At 43.4% G+C, this 16,858-nt stretch overlaps 2 protein-coding genes across 9 annotated transcripts in view; both read right to left on the minus strand.

Annotated features, from left to right (window-relative positions):
* The window catches only part of LOC115169904 (cyclic AMP-dependent transcription factor ATF-6 alpha), a 56,272-nt gene extending 51,427 nt beyond the window's left edge, over positions 1-4,845 (minus strand). For 2 of the 7 annotated variants that reach the window (XM_029726011.1, XM_029726010.1), the window contains exons 1-3: positions 4,549-4,844; positions 4,140-4,240; positions 3,927-3,993 (exon numbers count right to left, since the gene is read on the minus strand). In XM_029726011.1, coding sequence (XP_029581871.1) covers positions 3,927-3,993; positions 4,140-4,240; positions 4,549-4,645 — 265 coding nt within the window. In that variant the 5' untranslated portion in view covers positions 4,646-4,844. Of the gene's footprint in view, positions 1-3,926; positions 3,994-4,139; positions 4,241-4,548 lie in introns of all 7 variants that reach the window. The other 5 variants (XM_029726009.1, XM_029726007.1, XM_029726008.1 and 2 more) reach the window with 5 other exon arrangements.
* A 6,443-nt stretch (positions 4,846-11,288) lies between these two features.
* On the minus strand, positions 11,289-13,868 carry LOC115169905 (dual specificity protein phosphatase 12). Of its 2 annotated transcripts, none has more exons than XM_029726016.1 (7): positions 13,745-13,868; positions 13,058-13,346; positions 12,850-12,963; positions 12,587-12,705; positions 12,188-12,275; positions 11,848-12,025; positions 11,289-11,492 (listed from the first exon to the last, which is right to left on the minus strand). In XM_029726016.1, the coding sequence occupies exons 2-7, from the start codon at positions 13,309-13,311 to the stop codon at positions 11,340-11,342; spliced, it is 906 nt and encodes a 301-aa protein (XP_029581876.1). In that variant the 5' UTR covers positions 13,312-13,346; positions 13,745-13,868; the 3' UTR covers positions 11,289-11,339. The 2 variants fall into 2 exon arrangements, with proteins under 2 accessions (XP_029581876.1, XP_029581875.1); XM_029726015.1 differs by having other exon boundaries at positions 13,738-13,868.
* Between the last annotated feature and the right edge of the window lie 2,990 nt (positions 13,869-16,858).

The following is a 16,858-nucleotide window of genomic DNA, read 5'->3' on the forward strand; positions in this document are numbered from 1 at the left end:
CCTACAGTCCGGAATCGGCGCAGCGAGAGTCGCCCTACAGTCCGGAATCGGCGCAGCCAGAGACGCACTTCAGCCCGAGGTCTACAGCGACACGCTTCAGCCCGAGGTATTCAGCGGGGGTGGACAGGTTAAGTGGGAGACTAAGGCCAGAGACTGAGCCATCTCCACAGTAGGAGGATTGGGGAGGGGGGGATGTAGCACGGGAACCGTCAGTGACGGTAGCCACCCTCCCTTCCCTCCCTCTAGTTGGGGGGTTTATTTTTGTGTTTATTTTTTGTGTGAGGTGCATCCGCGGTCTGTATCTTTGGGGGGGGGGTACTGTCACGTCCTGACCAGTAAAGGGGTTATTTGTTATTATAGTTTGGTCAGGACGTGGCAGGGGGTATTTGTTTAGAGTGTTTCGGGATTTGTTGGGCTATGTATTTAGGTAGAGGGGTGTTTGTTTAGAGTGTTCCGGGGTTTTTGGTTATGTTCTATGTTAGTATATTTCTATGTTCTGGTCTAGTCTTTTTAGTTCTATGTTTAGGGTTACTGGATGGACCTTCAATTGGAGGCAGCTGTTCCTCGTTGCCTCTGATTGAAGGTCCTATATAGAGGGGTGTTTTTGTAATGGGTTTTGTGGGAAGTTGTTTTTTCACTGCTGTGTTAGCCTGCAATACTGTTCGTTCGTTCGTTTTTCTTGTTTTGTTTTTGTAAGTGTTCTAATAAAAGTTCATATGAGCACTCAACCCGCTGCGCCTTGGTCCAATATATACGACGACCGTTACCCTGTGTGCCTTTTCCAGACGTTCTCTGCCGTTGGACAGTGTAGGCCACAGGACCAGTCTGAGCAATGATTGTAGCAATAATTCACTTTGGTCCGTTGAGGTAGTTCCTAGCTAAGGATGAAATAGTATGAATAAATTCATCAAAATAATGTTTTTAATGAAAATATGTCAATCGTTATTTGAATATGTTGGTAACCAGTTGTATAAAAATGATAATGTCCAAGAAGCCAGTGTTTGGAGGATATATTGGCACATTTTGCCGGCCCGAGGCCAACCGTGCCAATATATCCTCCAAACACCGGCTTCTCGGGCATTATCATTTAACTAAGACAGTTCTCCAGGATTGAGGCTCTGTCATTTCCTTTCAGTTCACAATATTTGACTCGACTCTCCTGTCGACGTTTTGAGGCTTGAGGAGGTCAAAGCTCATGAGTAGCGATGCAGTGCAATGTGTTCCTGTAGGATAGCAGGATGCTGTGCAAGCATTGGTGCAGTGTCCCTTGACCTTGAGATGCTTTTAAGGCATGTTTCCATGGTCTGTATGAATCTCTTCGCCAGCCCGTTAGTTGATGGATGTTACGGTGTGGATCTGATGAGTTCGCCATTCACCTGTGGGAACGTGGCCATTTCTTGGGACAGGAGCTGCGGTCCGTTGTCGCTAACGAGTTGGAGTGGCGATCCGAACCATCTAAACACTTCTCCAAGCTTCTCGATTGTCTTCTCTGCCCTAGTAGATCTCATGATGGTGGGCCTCCCGAGTGGTGCAGCGGTATAAGGCACTGCATCGCAGTGCTAGAGGCATCACTACAGACCCGGTTTCGATCCCAGGCTATGTAGCAGCCGGCCGCGACCGGGAGACACATGAGGCAGCTCACAATTGTTAGGGAAGAGTTTTGCTGGCCAGGATGTCCTTGTCCCATCGCCCTCTAGCGACTCCTTGTGGCGGGCCGGGTGCATGCACGCTGACTTTGGTCGCCAGTTGTACTGTGTTTCCTCCGATGCATTGGTGCAGCTTGTTTCCGGGTTAAGCGAGCAATGTGGCAAGAAGCAGTGGAGGACGCATGGCTCTCGAGCTTCGCCTCTCCCGAGTCTGTACAGGAGTTGCAGCGATGGGACAAGACCGTATATCACGAAATTGGGGAGAAAGTAAAAAATAGAAGAAAAAAAATACATCTCATGATTGCAACCTCTGGCCACTTGCTATGAGCAGCCACGTCCACCAGAAACATAGTCTTCGAATGAACCTGCGAATTCTATGTGTATGCATTGCCACGCCTCCTCCGGCCAATCTTACGGATGAAGAGGTGCAAGTTAAGGTACCTCGCGAACCTTCTGACATGAGGAACATATTTTCGCTTTCACCTCAATGCTTCCATCCAATCCAGGCCACCAGAAGTAGCTTTGTGCGATTTCCTTCATGCAAACCACAATGACCTGAGTGTAGCTAATGCAACACTGGTTTCCACAGCGATGGCGGAATGATAACTCTCCTCCGCCACAGCAGATGTCCACTGTACTGACAGCTCAGTTGTCTTGGAAAGGTAAGGTTTCAGTTCCGTAGCATCTCCTGCAACTTTAACTTTGATAATAATGTCCATCACTTCAGGTAACCCCAGGTCATTTCTGGTGTTTCTCCGCACTTGTGTTGAAGTGACTGGTGTGTTTTCCACTTGTCTGAAATAGAAGATGTCCACTTGGTGTGACTCTGGCTTGACCACAGGTAGTGGTAACCTGGAAAGTTCATCTGCATTGCTGTGCAGTTCTGCAGTGCAGACTTGCGGTACTTGATGTCCTAGGTGTGTGCTGACAACAACAAAGCCCACCTTTGCATTCTGCTTGCAGCAAGTGACGGAATCCCAGTATGCGTTCCTAGAAATCCACTCAAGATCTGATCTATCATCCTCTGGAACAGTGCTGGTGCACTTGAGATTCCAAACGGTAGACGACAGAACCTGGAGAGCCCACTGTGTGTCACAGCGGTCAGCAGCTCCATTGACTTTTCATCCACATGCATCCGCAAATAGGCTTGGCAGAGGTCAATTTCCTGAACTTTTGACCCCAGCTAAACCCACAAAAAGGTTGTTGATGTGTGGTACCGGATACTACTCAGTGAACAACACAGGGTTAACTGTGACTTTAAAATGTATGTCTAAGTATCATATTTATTTAAGTAGTTTTCTATAATTATCTGTTGCAAGTACTGAAGTTCCTGTTTAACTGCCAGTATTAAATGTCTGCCAGTGTTGAATGTTATGGTTAAAGTTTGATGCCAGACTGGATTTGAGGACACACTCATAATGTACAGGTAAGATAACGTGTCTTAATAGGGCGTTGGGTCACCACGAGCAACCAGAACAGCTTCAATGCGCCTTCGCCTAGATTCTACAAGTGTCTGGAACTCTACTGGAGGGATGTGACGCCATTCTTTCATGAGAAATTCCATAATTTGGTATTTTGTTGGTGGTGGAAAATGCTGTCTCAGGTGCCACTCCAGAGTCTCCCATAAGTGTTCAGTTGGGTTGAGATCTGGTGATTGAGCCACACACACACCCTTTAAACCCCCTATGCTCCTTTGAGACGCATCTTAAAAAGTCACTGAGATCTCTACTTCTAGTCTGGTAGCCAAAATAACGGGCAACTGGGCATTTTTATGCACGATGGGATGTTAATTGCTTAATTAACTCAGGAACCACACCTTCCTTCAATATACTTTGTATCCCTCATTTACTCAGGTGTTTCATTTATTTAGGCAGTTACCTGCATCTGTGACACTGTGTGATTCTGTAGCAGCCTATATTGTGACTTCCTACAAGCCTCTCAGGTTGGTGTTTACAGAATATTTGGTGCAGTGTGATTAATATATAAGGGCCTTCTCAGAGACATTTTCTTTGCTTCGGCTCTGGATGTGTTCTCTCTGAAATCTTACTTTAAACCGGATATATTGTTTTATTTATATTATCAACAAATGCTCTCCTTTCTGTTCACCGGAAAATCCCCTTTACAGTGTGGGTGTGTGTTTCCTGTATGAGATTTGAATCTATTACCAGGAAGACACAGGGTTCCAGTAGGGGTTCTCATGGTTGGCTACACTCAGCCTACTTTGCCTTGGCTTGGCTATTATAGTTAAACTGAAAGTGATGCAATCCTGCCGATTTTTACCTGTGCAGCAACCGTCAGTATCTCCACTGGCGAAGGATCTCCATTGTAACAGATTAATGTCATTCACCTGAGAAACATGCAGTCTGTTAGCTGTCACTTTCAGTCACTAAGACTGATTGTAGGTTAGGCAACTACTACTACCAATAATTGTAGATGTAGCCTAGTAGGATAATAACACATAGCATTACATGGAGGGGTAATGTGGTGTAATACCTCTTGTTGCAGTGTTGTTTCATCAGGTGGTGTGAACTCAAATTCTTGAAGCAGTTCTTCTGCATCACTTAGGTTTTCAAGTTCTTTAAACAGGTTGATGTCTGTAACAATGTTGCAAGCGGGAACAGATCAGTGAAAGAATCCAACGTATCTATTCTAATACATTACGCCTGTAAAAATGTTGCAAGAGACCAGTGAGTTTCCAAAGTAGCTTCAATACATTAAAAAATACAGTAAGGGGGAAAGTTGCTTATTTCCACTCAGTCAAAACAAGTACTGCTGCGCCTGAGCATTAAAACGTATGTTATATTCAATAACGTAAAGTATATTCATTATATCCAGACAGTCAATGAAGTTGCACGTTGTGTTTACAACACAGCTATTATAATGTAATGAGAATCGCACTTACCCCATTCGCCATCATGATCAATGCAAATATCGGCTAAATCGCTGTCAAATAGCCCATATTGTAGATGACTGCCTAAATCCAACCGTAACTCTGCCATTTCTAATGTTAGAAATTGTCAAAAGAGTCACAACAAAGAGTGTTCACATTTCCTAGTTTGCCGTCAACTCTCCACTATAGGTACCATAAATAAATAAATACACGTCCTGCTAATTAGTACGGAACCCGCGATGGGACATTTACAAAACATGACAGTTCCCAGCCGGTCTAGCCTGCTAGTGATAAAGGTTATTTGAACTAGTAGCCGCACACTGAGGCAAACATCTACAGTACATGTCTGGAGATCTGCTTCTTCAAAATGCCAATGCATTATGATATGGGGGGCATAAAATAATAATAATAATCATTCCATTGAATAATGTGAGCAGTAGAAATACTGGTAAGACAGACAGAAATATAGAGAAAGCTATTCTGAAAGAGAGATACCTATTTCAAATCAAGTGTTATTTGTCACATACGTGCGGTAGCAGAGAGAACAAGTCTATGACTAGGGTGGCTGGAGTCTTTGACGGTCGGAGGCCGAGCAGTTGCCATACCAGGCAGTGATGCAACCCGTCAGGACGCTCTCGATGATACAGCTGTAAAATCTTTTGAGGATCTGATGACCCATGCCAAATCTTTTCAGTCTCCTGAGGGGGAATAGGTTTTGTTGTGCCCTCTTCATGACTGTCTTGGTGTGCTTGGGCCATGTTAGTTTGTTGTTGATGTGGACGCCAAGGAACTTGAAGCTCTCCAATACAGCCCCGTCGTTGAGAATGGGGGCGTGCTCGGTCCTCTTTTTCCTGTAGTCCACAATCATCTCCTTTGTCTTGATCACGTTGAGGGAGAGGTTTTTGTCCTTGCACCACATGGTCAGGTCTCTGACCTCCTCCCTATAGGCTGTCTCATTGTTGTCGGTGATCAGGCCTACCACTGTTGTGTCATCAGCAAATTTAATGGATGGTGTTGGAGTTGTGTCTGGCCGTGCAGTCATGAGTGAACAGGGAGTACAGGAGGGGACTGAGCACGCCCCCCTGAGGGGCCCCAGTGATGAGGATTAGCGTGGTGGATGTGTTGTTACCTACCCTTACCACCTGGGGGCGCCCCGTCAGGAAGTCCAGGATCCAGTTGCAGAGGGAAGTGTTTAGTCCCAGGGTCCTTAGCTTAGTGATGAGCTTTGAGGGCACTATGGTGTTGACCTCTGAGCTGTAGTCAATGAATAGCATTCTCACATAGGTGTTCCTTTTGTCCAGGTGGGAAACGTCAGTGAGGAGTGCAATAGAGATTGCATCATCTGTGGATCAGTTGGTGCGGTATGCAAATATGAGTGGGTCTAGGGTTTCTGGGAAAATGGTGTTGATGTGAGCCATGACCAGCCTTTTAAAGCATTTCCTGGCTACAGACGTGAGTGCTACGTGTCGGTAGTCATTTAGGCAGGTTACCTTAGTGTTCTTGGGCACAGGGACTATGGTGGTCTGCTTGAAACATGTTGGTATTACAGACTCAGACAGGGAAAGGTTGAAAATGTCAGTGAAGACACTTGCCAGTTGGTCAGCGCATGATCGGAGTACACGTCCAGGTAATCCGTCTGGCCCAGCGGCCTTGTGAATGTTGACCTGTTTGAAGGTCTTACTCACATCCGCTGCGGGGAGCCTGATCACACAGTTGTCCAGAACAGCTGATGCTCTCAAGCATGTTTCAGTGTTACCTAACTCGAAGTGAGCATAGAAGTTATTTAGCTCGTCTGGTAGGCTCGTGTCACTGGCCAATCTAGGCTGTGCTTCCCTTTGTAGTCTGTAATAGTTTGCAAGCCCTGCCACATCCGACGAGCATTGGCGCCAGTGTAGTACGATTCGATCTTAGTCCTGTATTGACGCTTTGCCTGTTTGATGGTTTGTCAGAGGGCATAGCGGTATTTCTTATAAGCTTCCGGGTTAGAGTCCCGCTCCTTGAAAGCGGCAGCTCTACCGTTTACCTCAGTGCGAATGTTGCCTGTAATCTATGGCTTCTGGTTGGGGTATGTACGTACAGTCACTGTGGGGACGACGTCCTCGATGCACTTATTGATAAAGCCAGTGACTGATATGGTGTACTCCTCAATGCCATTGGAAGAATCCCGGAACATATTCCAGTCTGTGCTAGCAAAACAGTCCTGTAGTTTAGCATATGCTTCATCTGACCACTTTTTTATAGACCGAGTCACTGGTGCCGACATGTAAGAAGTGGTTACCCTTGATGTCCAGCAGTGACTGCTAGTCATCAAGGGTAACCACTTACATGTCGGTTACATGCAACTTCATTTAAGATTTTTGTTGATGTCTAGCTGTCTTCTGGACTGCTTTGAGTTCAGCGACAGAAACACCTGAGAGAACTTGGCAGAGGAACTGTTGAGAGTGGCCAGAGAATGGCAAATAGATGGAAAAGTGGTCTGTTGTGTTAGCGGCAATGCTGCTAACTTAACCAAATCCATGAAAATGTTAAAATGGACCCATCATCCATGTCTTGCCCACACAATCAACCTGATTGTAAGAGATGCTCTGAAGGTGATGAAGCCCACTGTGGACAAAGTGAAAGCAGCTGTGGAATACTTCCACAGGAGCACAGTAGGTGCTGAAAAACTAAAGTCTACACAACGCAGATGGGGATGCCTGAGCTGAGGCCTAAACAAGACTGCACTACAAGGTGGAATTCAACATTTTATTTGTTGAGCGGTTTCTTGAGTCAAAGGATTCCATCATCTCTACCCTGGCCATTGTCAATGCACCTGTTGATGCTCTGACCCAGAGGAATGGGAGGTGGTGGAGGAGGTGTGCAGAGTCCTGGAACCCTTTGAGCAGGTCACTGTGGAGATCAGTGGAGAGAGGTACAGGTAAGCAGTTATTACTACATCATTATTTGGCCAGTATTATATATGTATATGAGCAGTAGATGAGAATGTAGTATCTGTAGACAAAACATGAACCTGAACTAATAAGTTACTTTTCTCGCTTTTCAGCTATGTGACAGCCTCAAAAATGATACTCCTGTGTACGGGTCTGCAGCGAATCCCAGCCAGCCACCAGAGAGAAGCAAATGTCACCACATTTGTGACAGAGTTGATGGACACCCCATGTTCATCAATGGACAGAAAGTTCCATAGAATGGAATATAATCACGTGCTATCAGAAACCGCTGCACTTGACCCCAGGTTTAAGAAGTTAGCCTTCCGTGATGCCAGAGAGATTGATGAGGCTCTTCAAAGAATAACCTCAGCAGCAGGGAGGGACAGCCCCAGCAGTCAGCTGGCTCAGGCACCAGGGCAACAGGAAGAAGAGGGATCAGATGGAACAGAAGCACCAGCAGTAGTGCCACAAACGTCTGCCTTTTGGATGCTGTTTGACGAGAGAGCATCTGGGGATGCAGCACGAAGGAATCCCTCAGCAGATGCCATAATGGAGGTCCGATCCTATTTGGAGGAGCCCCTCCAAAGATCTGCAGATCCTCTGAGCTGGTGGAAGAACAAGGCCTCGGTCTACCCACGGCTTACTAAAGTTATGGCACGGAGACTCTGCATAGCGGCCACATCCGTTCCCTCTGAGAGAGTCTTCTCGAAAAACGGGACAAATAATTACTGAGAGAAGAAACTGCATCAGCCCCTCGAAAGTGAGGCAGCTTGCATTTCTGAATGCAAATCTGTCATAAAAGCAAAATATGGTCAGCATTGCTGTGTGCTGCTGGTTATAACCTGGCAACAAAGAAGAAAGAGAAAAGAGGGACCAGTTTAATGTTTTAAGTGGAATGCTGCAGTTTTGCACATTGTTATTTATTTTTCTTTGATATGGTGCAATATTCTAGTATTATGTTGTTCAGATTGTATTCGTTTTGAATTATTACATTCATATCCACTTTGTTTATATACATTAAAAAGTTATACACTGCTCAAAAAAATAAAGGGAACACTAAAATAACACGTCCTAGATCTGAATGAATGAAATAATCTTATTAAATACTTTTTTCTTTACATAGTTGAATGTGCTGACAACAAAATCACACAAAAATAATCAATGGAAATCCAATTTATCAACCCATGGAGGTCTGGATTTGGAGTCACACTCAAAATTAAAGTGGAAAACCACACTACAGGCTGATCCAACTTTGATGTAATGTCCTTAAAACAAGTCAAAATGAGGCTCAGTAGTGTGTGTGGCCTCCACGTGCCTGTATGACCTCCCTACAACGCCTGGGCATGCTCCTGATGAGGTGGCGGATGGTCTCCTGAGGGATCTCCTCCCAGACCTGGACTAAAGCATCCGCCAACTCCTGGACAGTCTGTGGTGCAACGTGGCGTTGGTGGATGGAGCGAGACATGATGTCCCAGATGTGCTCAATTGGATTCAGGTCTGGGGAACGGGCGGGCCAGTCCATAGCATCAATGCCTTCCTCTTGCAGGAACTGCTGACACACTCCAGCCACATGAGGTCTAGCATTGTCTTGCATTAGGAGGAACCCAGGGCCAACCACACCAGCATATGGTCTCACAAAGGGTCTGAGGATCTCATCTCGGTACCTAATGGCAGTCAGGCTACCTCTGGCGAGCACATGGCGGGCTGTGCGGCCCCCCAAAGAAATGCAACCCCACACCATGACTGACCCACCGCCAAACCGGTCATGCTGGAGGATGTTGCAGGCAGCAGAACGTTCTCCACGGCGTCTCCAGACTCTGTCACGTCTGTCACATGTGCTCAGTGTAAACCTGCTTTCATCTGTGAAGAGCACAGGGCGCCAGTGGCGAATTTGCCAATCTTGGTGTTCTCTGGCAAATGCCAAACGTCCTGCACGGTGTTGGGCTGTAAGCACAACCCCCACCTGTGGACGTCGGGCCCTCATACCACCCTCATGGAGTCTGTTTCTGACCGTTTGAGCAGACACATGCACATTTGTGGCCTGCTGGAGGTCATTTTGCAGGGCTCTGGCAGTGCTCCTCCTTGCACAAAGGTGGAGGTAGCGGTCCTGCTGCTGGGTTGTTGCCCTCCTACGGCCTCCTCCACGTCTCCTGATGTACTGGCCTGTCTTCTGGTAGCGCCTCCATGCTCTGGACACTACGCTGACAGACACAGCAAACCTTCTTGCCACGGCTCGCATTGATGTGCCATCCTGGATGAGCTGCAATACCTGAGCCACTTGTGTGGGTTGTAGACTCCGTCTCATGCTACCACTAGAGTGAAAGCACCGCCAGCATTCAAAAGTAACCAAAACATCCGCCAGGAAGCATAGGAACTGAGAAGTGGTCTGTGGTCACCACCTGCAGAACCACTCCTTTATTGGGGGTGTCTTGCTAATTGCTTATAATTTCCACCTGTTGTCTATTCATTTGCACAACAGCATGTGAAATGTATTGTCAATCAGTGTTGCTTCCTAAGTGGACAGTTTGATTTCACAGAAGTGTGATTGACTTGGAGTTACATTGTGTTGTTTAAGTGTTCCCTTTATTTTTTTGAGCAATGTACTTTAAGTTCACATGTGTAATAGCTTCCTTTTTTAAATGTATTTAAATTTGTGGGATGCTGCAGTTTTGCAAATTATTTATTTTTCTTTGATATAGTGCAATATTCTATTATGCTGTTCAGATTGTATTCGTTTTGAATGGTTAGATGTCTATGCACTTTGTTAATATACATTAAAACGTTATACTTTAAATACAAATGTTTAATAGTATTCTTTTTTGTAATAGACCCATGCATTTTTAAATAAATTGTGGTTAAGGTAGAGTATGATTTAATTTAATTTAATTGTTTTAACACCAATCATAGTCAAACTATCGCAAACTGTTTGACTTGAAAAACTACAAAACATATTTTTTTTAAAGAACTGTTTGGGAGCCAAAAGAGCCGGCAGTTTTTGGTGAGCTGAGCCGAACGAGCACTTATAACCTCACAAGGCACCCTGATCTTTTTCCTTGAAATCTCAGTTTCCTTCTCCAGAGAATCACGGGGCCGGGGCCTGGTCGGGTGTCAACAGCATAGCCCTCACGTCCGACTCATTGAAGAAAAACTCTTCATCCAGTTTGAGGTGAGCAATCCCGGTGCTGCTGTTTAGAAGCTCTTTTCGGTCATAGGAGACGGTAGCAGCAACATTATGTACAAAACAAGTTACGAGCAACGCAAAAAAACAAACACTCATCAAAAGTTTGTGCAATCTGCTTCAGTTGCATATAATATAGAAAAATAAATACCATCTTGTTAGGGGCAATTCCACAGAGACAGACTCAGATGTCATTTTAAATGTTGAACAAAAAACAATGATTGCATAGTTAAATAAACCATACAACTCTACTCACAAGGACTACTTTCAACAATTTCCACAGAAAATCTTACAAAAATACAACTACTTGAAGATGCAAAGTTCAGTAACAGAATGATGACACAAACCGTCATTCTGTTACCAAACTCTGCATCTGAACTGTTTTTCAAGTAAATATGTTTATGTAAAATGTTCAGTGGAAATTGTTAAACGTAGTCCTCGTGCATAGAGTTCTATGATTTGTTTAACTTTGCAATCATTGGTTTTTGTTTGACATACATTTTAAAGTGACAAATCTGAGTCTCAGTGTCACTGTTCCCGTGGAATTGCCCTCAGGCTACTCATTCAATTAATATGCAAGTAGTAGAAATAGTCTAGGTAACCTACAATATTTATGAACCATCAACGGCAGACAGGGAAAGATGGAGACAGCTATTCTGAGAAATTTATTACAGATATGAACCATTTTTACATTTTCATGATTTGAGTGTGGCTATACTGATGTGTTTGATTTCATCCACTCTGTTTTTATGCATCTGGAAGGCTGGAGTCACCCATCGACCACAGGAACACTGCTCCCCACACCAGCTGAACGAGCCCAGCTTGGAGCTACACTTTGGGCACAAGATCTAAAAAAAAATTTTTTTTAAAAGACTTTTTTTGTTAATACTTAGAAGACACTGAATATAACAAGTAAATGCAAAGGTAATTATTCTCAAATGTGGTCATCGAGGAGTTTCGTTTGTAGGTTTTCATCCCCACAAACCTATCATTCAGTTTGAATTCTGTTTATTAATTGATCTGCTAAATATAGTAGAGCCGCTTCAGTAAGTCTGTTATATTGTGCCAAGATAAATATGCATTCTCATTTTACACTGAACAATGTGACTAAAACTGACTTAAACTGAACAAAATGTCAGAATACTCCATGCCAGCATTAACTAAGCACGACTATTCCATCTGAAAGCGAATTGTCATTTTTACCTGTCCATCCATCACCCCTAACAAGGCCTGTTCCATCCACTGGACAGGCTCAGTGAAGTAGGAGGTACACTGGGTCTGGTCCCCACTCGGTAGGTTACTCATCTTCTTATAGGCAAACGCAGTCGGTCCATTGCCAATAGTGTGACTGAGGATACTGGAAGCGCGGAACAGCGTCCGTCTAGAGGGGAAGACAGAGGGGGTAACACCAGAGGGTGAACATGAAGAACATTTGTGTTGCTTGCTGACAGCCTTTATTTTTCACTCTCAGTTCAGTCTGTTCAGCATCTGAAACTGTAGGGTGTGTGTATTCTTCATTTATTCACTCATTCAGTTCCCTTACCGACACTTTTTACATCTGTATACCACCTCAGAACAGGTGCTTAGGTAAGGGTCCACTGCAAACAACTCCTTTGGGACATTCTGAAGCTCTGTGTCAAGGATAAACGGTCTTAAGAGGATCTCTACAAAACAGAGCTGGCAGCAATTCAATTCATATGGATGAATGTTTCAATTAGGTTAAACAGAGCAATGTCCCCTGGTACAGTCAAATAAACTACAGCAGTCCTGAAACAGGAAGAAAGCAAAAAAAAGGTGGCAGGTTAGCCTAGCAGTTAAGAATGTTGGGCAGTAACCAAATAGGTGCTGGTTCGATTCCCTGAATCAACTAGGTGAAAAATGTGTGTCTCCTAAATGTAAATAACAGAAAGGATGAAGAGGTGAGGAAAGCAGCAGGACATACCTGGGTATTTCTCTGTGAGTTTCTGGAGTCTGTACTGCTTGTACTGGGGGCTGGTGACATCTACTTCACAACCCAATGACTCATATAGTGCTAACTGGTCCACAAACCCCTCATTCATCCTAAACATGAATTAAATACATTTTCCAATGGACATAGTTGACCAAGATAACAGTACTTCCTTTAAGTAGTGTCCCTAATAAACATGAACAATACAGACCCTGCAGTTAAATGGTATAATAAAATCACAGCATTTTTTTGCTTACTTTACATCAGGTTTAAGTTGCTGGAGTTTGGCATAGGCATCGCCGAAGTTCATTTTATGACATTTCATCAAGTAAGCAGTCACCACCGCCGCACTCCGACTTTGGCCTACGTGGCTAAAACACAAACATAGCATTGCATGTCAAATGCATGTGAGGCTATCATCATGATATGCATTAAATAACTCAGGTTTTGATAGGCTTCACGCACCAATGCACAAGGACAGATTTTGATGCCTCGCAAGCATCACATATGAAGCGAATGCAGTCATCGAGGTGGCTGAGTAGGTCTGTGGAGGACTCATCCAGGGAATAGACATACTTCATCCTAAATGACCCAGCAGGTGAAGCTGGCTGCTCTGAGTCCACTGTGAGTATGTGGGTGATGCCAGCACTGGTCAGGTCCTGGGCATCTTTCAGGTCAGATGCTGCCCCGATGTAGACTCCTGCCTCTACCTGAATCATGGCTTGGCAATCAGGATTTCTCTAGGGTAGAAGACCTGTGAAATACACCTGTTGTTAGCATGTGACACTTAAAAGATTGCATAGCTATACATTAATATGATATAGTGAATATGTACGTTAAGTCATTCACTACATTAGCTAGCTACTGCCATTTTTTTGGGATATGCTGTACTAAATAGCTTCCTTCCTGAATATCAGAATATAACATATGTATATTTTATCCACAAATTGATGAGGTATAATCTGTCCATTAATAATCTTCACTCAATGATCATTTTGACAGCGACGTAGCTATAGCTAAACACAGCTTGCCAGGCTAGCTAACGTTAGCTAGCAAGATTCATTTATCCGGCTCTGCTAAGTCAGCCTCAAGTTTCTAGCCTAAATATAAATGTTCTTCTTATCGGAAAAAAATATCAGTCGTGCCTCTTACAAACGAAGTGTGCTATTTCAGTGAGTTGTTAAGAACTAAGCTAGATAGCTACTAAATATAACTAAAACAAAATAATGTTTGAAAAACGTAATGCGTGACTGCTAAACTGTTTGGTCCGGTTATTAATTGTAACCAATCAGGGAACAAAAATGTAACACTTTAGTTCCGGAGATAGCTCCACTTTAGTTCCTACACAGCGAACAAAGTTTGTAGCTGAGGAACGCTCAACTCCGTATATTGAGGCAGAGATGAGTATTGAGAACTTGTCTTGCGAGAACGGAGTTGTGCGTTAATCAGCTAAGCTGCGAACAAACGGTTTGCTGAGTGGTACACTTTCACAACTCTTAGTACAAAACTGAACTGGTCACACTGGTCACAGAGCCAGTCTTTCATCCAGAACTTGTCATTGTGCATTCATTGGGATTGTAAACATCTCACCACAACCATTGATTCAAAATATAGGTTTGTGAAATGTAATGAGAACATTGGTTTAATCACCAAAACACAACATAATGATATCTTTAAATTTGGTCATTTTAACTACCAGTTAATCCAAATGGCAAACAATGCAAGATACACATTTCAAATCGCCCTTAGAAGAGCTGAAAGTAATATGCTGCAGTACTGTAAGTTACTGTAAGTTACTTTTCACATTAGGCAATACACAACAATTTACAGAAAATCTATAATTTCCATATCTATCCAATGTGTAATCAAAAGATGTGATCAAAGATAGAACGCTACCAGCAAAAACAACATGAAAGGAAGAGAGAGAGTGAAAAATAAGCACTAGAGAACTTCTGTGACAAGGTAGGGGGGTATACAGAAGATAGCCCTATTTGGTAAAAGACCAAGTCCATATTATGGCAAGAACAGCTCAAAGAAGCAAAGAGAAACGACAGTCCATCATTACTTTAAGACACGAAGATCAGTCCATACGGAAAATTTCAAGAACTTTGAATGTTTCTTCAACTGCAGTTGCAAAAACCATCAAGCACTATGATGAAATTGGCTCTCATGAGGACCGCCACAGGAAAGAAAGACCCAGAGTTACCTCTGCTGCAGAGGACAAGTTCATTAGAGTTACCAACCTCAGAAATTGCAGGCCAAATAAATGCTTCACGATACGCCATCCCGTCTGATTTGGGCTTAGTGGGACTATCATTTGTTTTTCAACAGGACAATGACCCAACACGCCTCCAGGCTGTGTAAGGGCTATTTTACCAAGAAGGAGAGCGATGTAGTGCTGCATCAGATGACCAGGCCTCCACAATCCCCTGACCTCAACCAAATTGAGATGGTTTGGGATGAGTTGGACCACAGAGTGAAGGAAAAGCAGCCAACAGTAGTAAAAATAAAGTAAAAACCCTTGAATGAGTAGGTGTTCTAAAACATTTGACCGGTTGTGTATTTTTGAATATAGGTGTTATTTATATGTGTAGCAAGTAGTGGCAAGATAATAATTGATGATACATATGGTGCATAGCAAGTGACGACAAGAGAACCGTTGAAGATGCACATGGGGCAATGAGGAGATTACTGAGTGTGTTTGTGAATAGTATCAAGTGAAAGCAGATTTGAAAGTTGTTTGATTGTGAGATGTGACATATTAAGCTGTAACACAAATGACTAAAATTTGGATAATAAATGGATTGAAACTAGTGCTATTACGATTTAAATGTGGATATTAAACTGGTGGGAGCTGAGTTTTCCAGTTCTGTGGGAGCTGATGTATAACATTAATACGTTATCCATCGGTAGAGGATATGGTTCTGCCAGTCTGTATGTTTAGGGAAAGCAGCCTTTATAGCGGTAAACACTGCATCCAGCTGGTCACCACGATTAGCCACTAATACATAGTGATCCCACATGTTTATAGTCCTTCCATTTAAATTTTAAACAGCGGCAGAGTATTTCTTACATTTCTCTGGTGGTGGGTTGTACAGGGAGATGATTGTTTTTACCTCTTCTTCAAACTTTACAGCATCTTTTGCTGGGTCAGTGACATCACCCACTATTGCCTTAATTTCATCAACATCCCACAGTCTATCCATTTCCAACATGCTACCACCACCATTGGGGATGGAGCAACGTATTATCAGATACATTCCCGGGGAGGTCTTCTTTCTCGTATCTTTTCTGTTTTTTTCCCTCATTGCTGTCATCACTGCTGCTTGTTTCATCTTCTTCATCTCGGCTACTTTTTTACTGACGTTCTTCCTGCTGCTTGCGCTCCTTAATTTGCGTCTTGTATTTCTACAGTCTCTCTTCTCTTTTTGTCTCTTACATTTCTCCAGTTCTCCTCTGACAAACACAACTGATTGGCTCAAATGTGTTAAGAAGGAAAGAAATTCCATAAATTCACTTTTAAGAAGGCACACCTGTTAATTGAAATGCATTCCAGGTGACTACCTCATGAAGCTGGTTGAGAGAATGCCAAGAGTGTGCAAAGCTGTCATCAAGGCAAAGGGTGGATATTTGAAGAATCTCAAATATAAAATATATTTTGATTTGTTTAACACATTTCTTGTTACTACATGATCCCATATGTGTTATTTCATAGTTTTGATGTATTCACTATTATTATACAATGTAGAAAGAAAAGAAAAACCCTTGAATGAGTAGGTGTTCTAAAACTTTCGACCGGTAGTGTACCTCATGTTATGTTGTAGTGGCTGCAGACCACATAGACATTTCTTATAAATGCCTACAGACAGCTGTTAGTGGGACTTTCCATGGTACCGTTAAGCCTTCGCTTTAGTTTTCTCATAAAACTAGTGAATAGTCTTCTCTCTATAAGGCTATGGGTACCATTTTATTCATTACTCGCCTTGATTTCATTATTAGTATTTTTTTATACAAATTCATTTAAAATTGACTTACTGAAATTCAGAAGACGTCCCTCAGAGGTTCACAGATCGGGTATCTTCCCCCAGGCGGCTCTCAGTAGAAGTCTGGTCTGGTCCACGTCGCCTTTTTTGGTCAGAAGGGAAATTCCCTTACACTTTCCCACTAGGGAATGCAGCACCGGTGTCTCCCTCACAGACCTTCACTGAGATGCTCCACAGGTGGAATCACTGATCCTATTCATTGACACCATATTGTGGAAATTCT

This window comes from Salmo trutta, chromosome 31 (genome assembly GCF_901001165.1).
Source record: "Salmo trutta chromosome 31, fSalTru1.1, whole genome shotgun sequence".
Taxonomy (NCBI): Eukaryota; Metazoa; Chordata; class Actinopteri; order Salmoniformes; family Salmonidae; genus Salmo; species Salmo trutta.

Excerpts from the sequence above, each read along its gene's own strand:
- LOC115169905 (XM_029726016.1), bottom strand. The coding sequence starts at position 13,311 with ATGATTCAGGTAGAGGCAGGAGTCTACATCGGGGCAGCATCTGACCTG. Across the intron at positions 12,276-12,586 it reads ACTCACAGAGAAATACCCAG|AGCTTCAGAATGTCCCAAAG; the intron begins GTATGTCCTGCT and ends TCCTTGACACAG. Across the intron at positions 11,493-11,847 it reads TAGGGGTGATGGATGGACAG|ATCTTGTGCCCAAAGTGTAG; the intron begins GTAAAAATGACA and ends ATTTTTTTTTAG.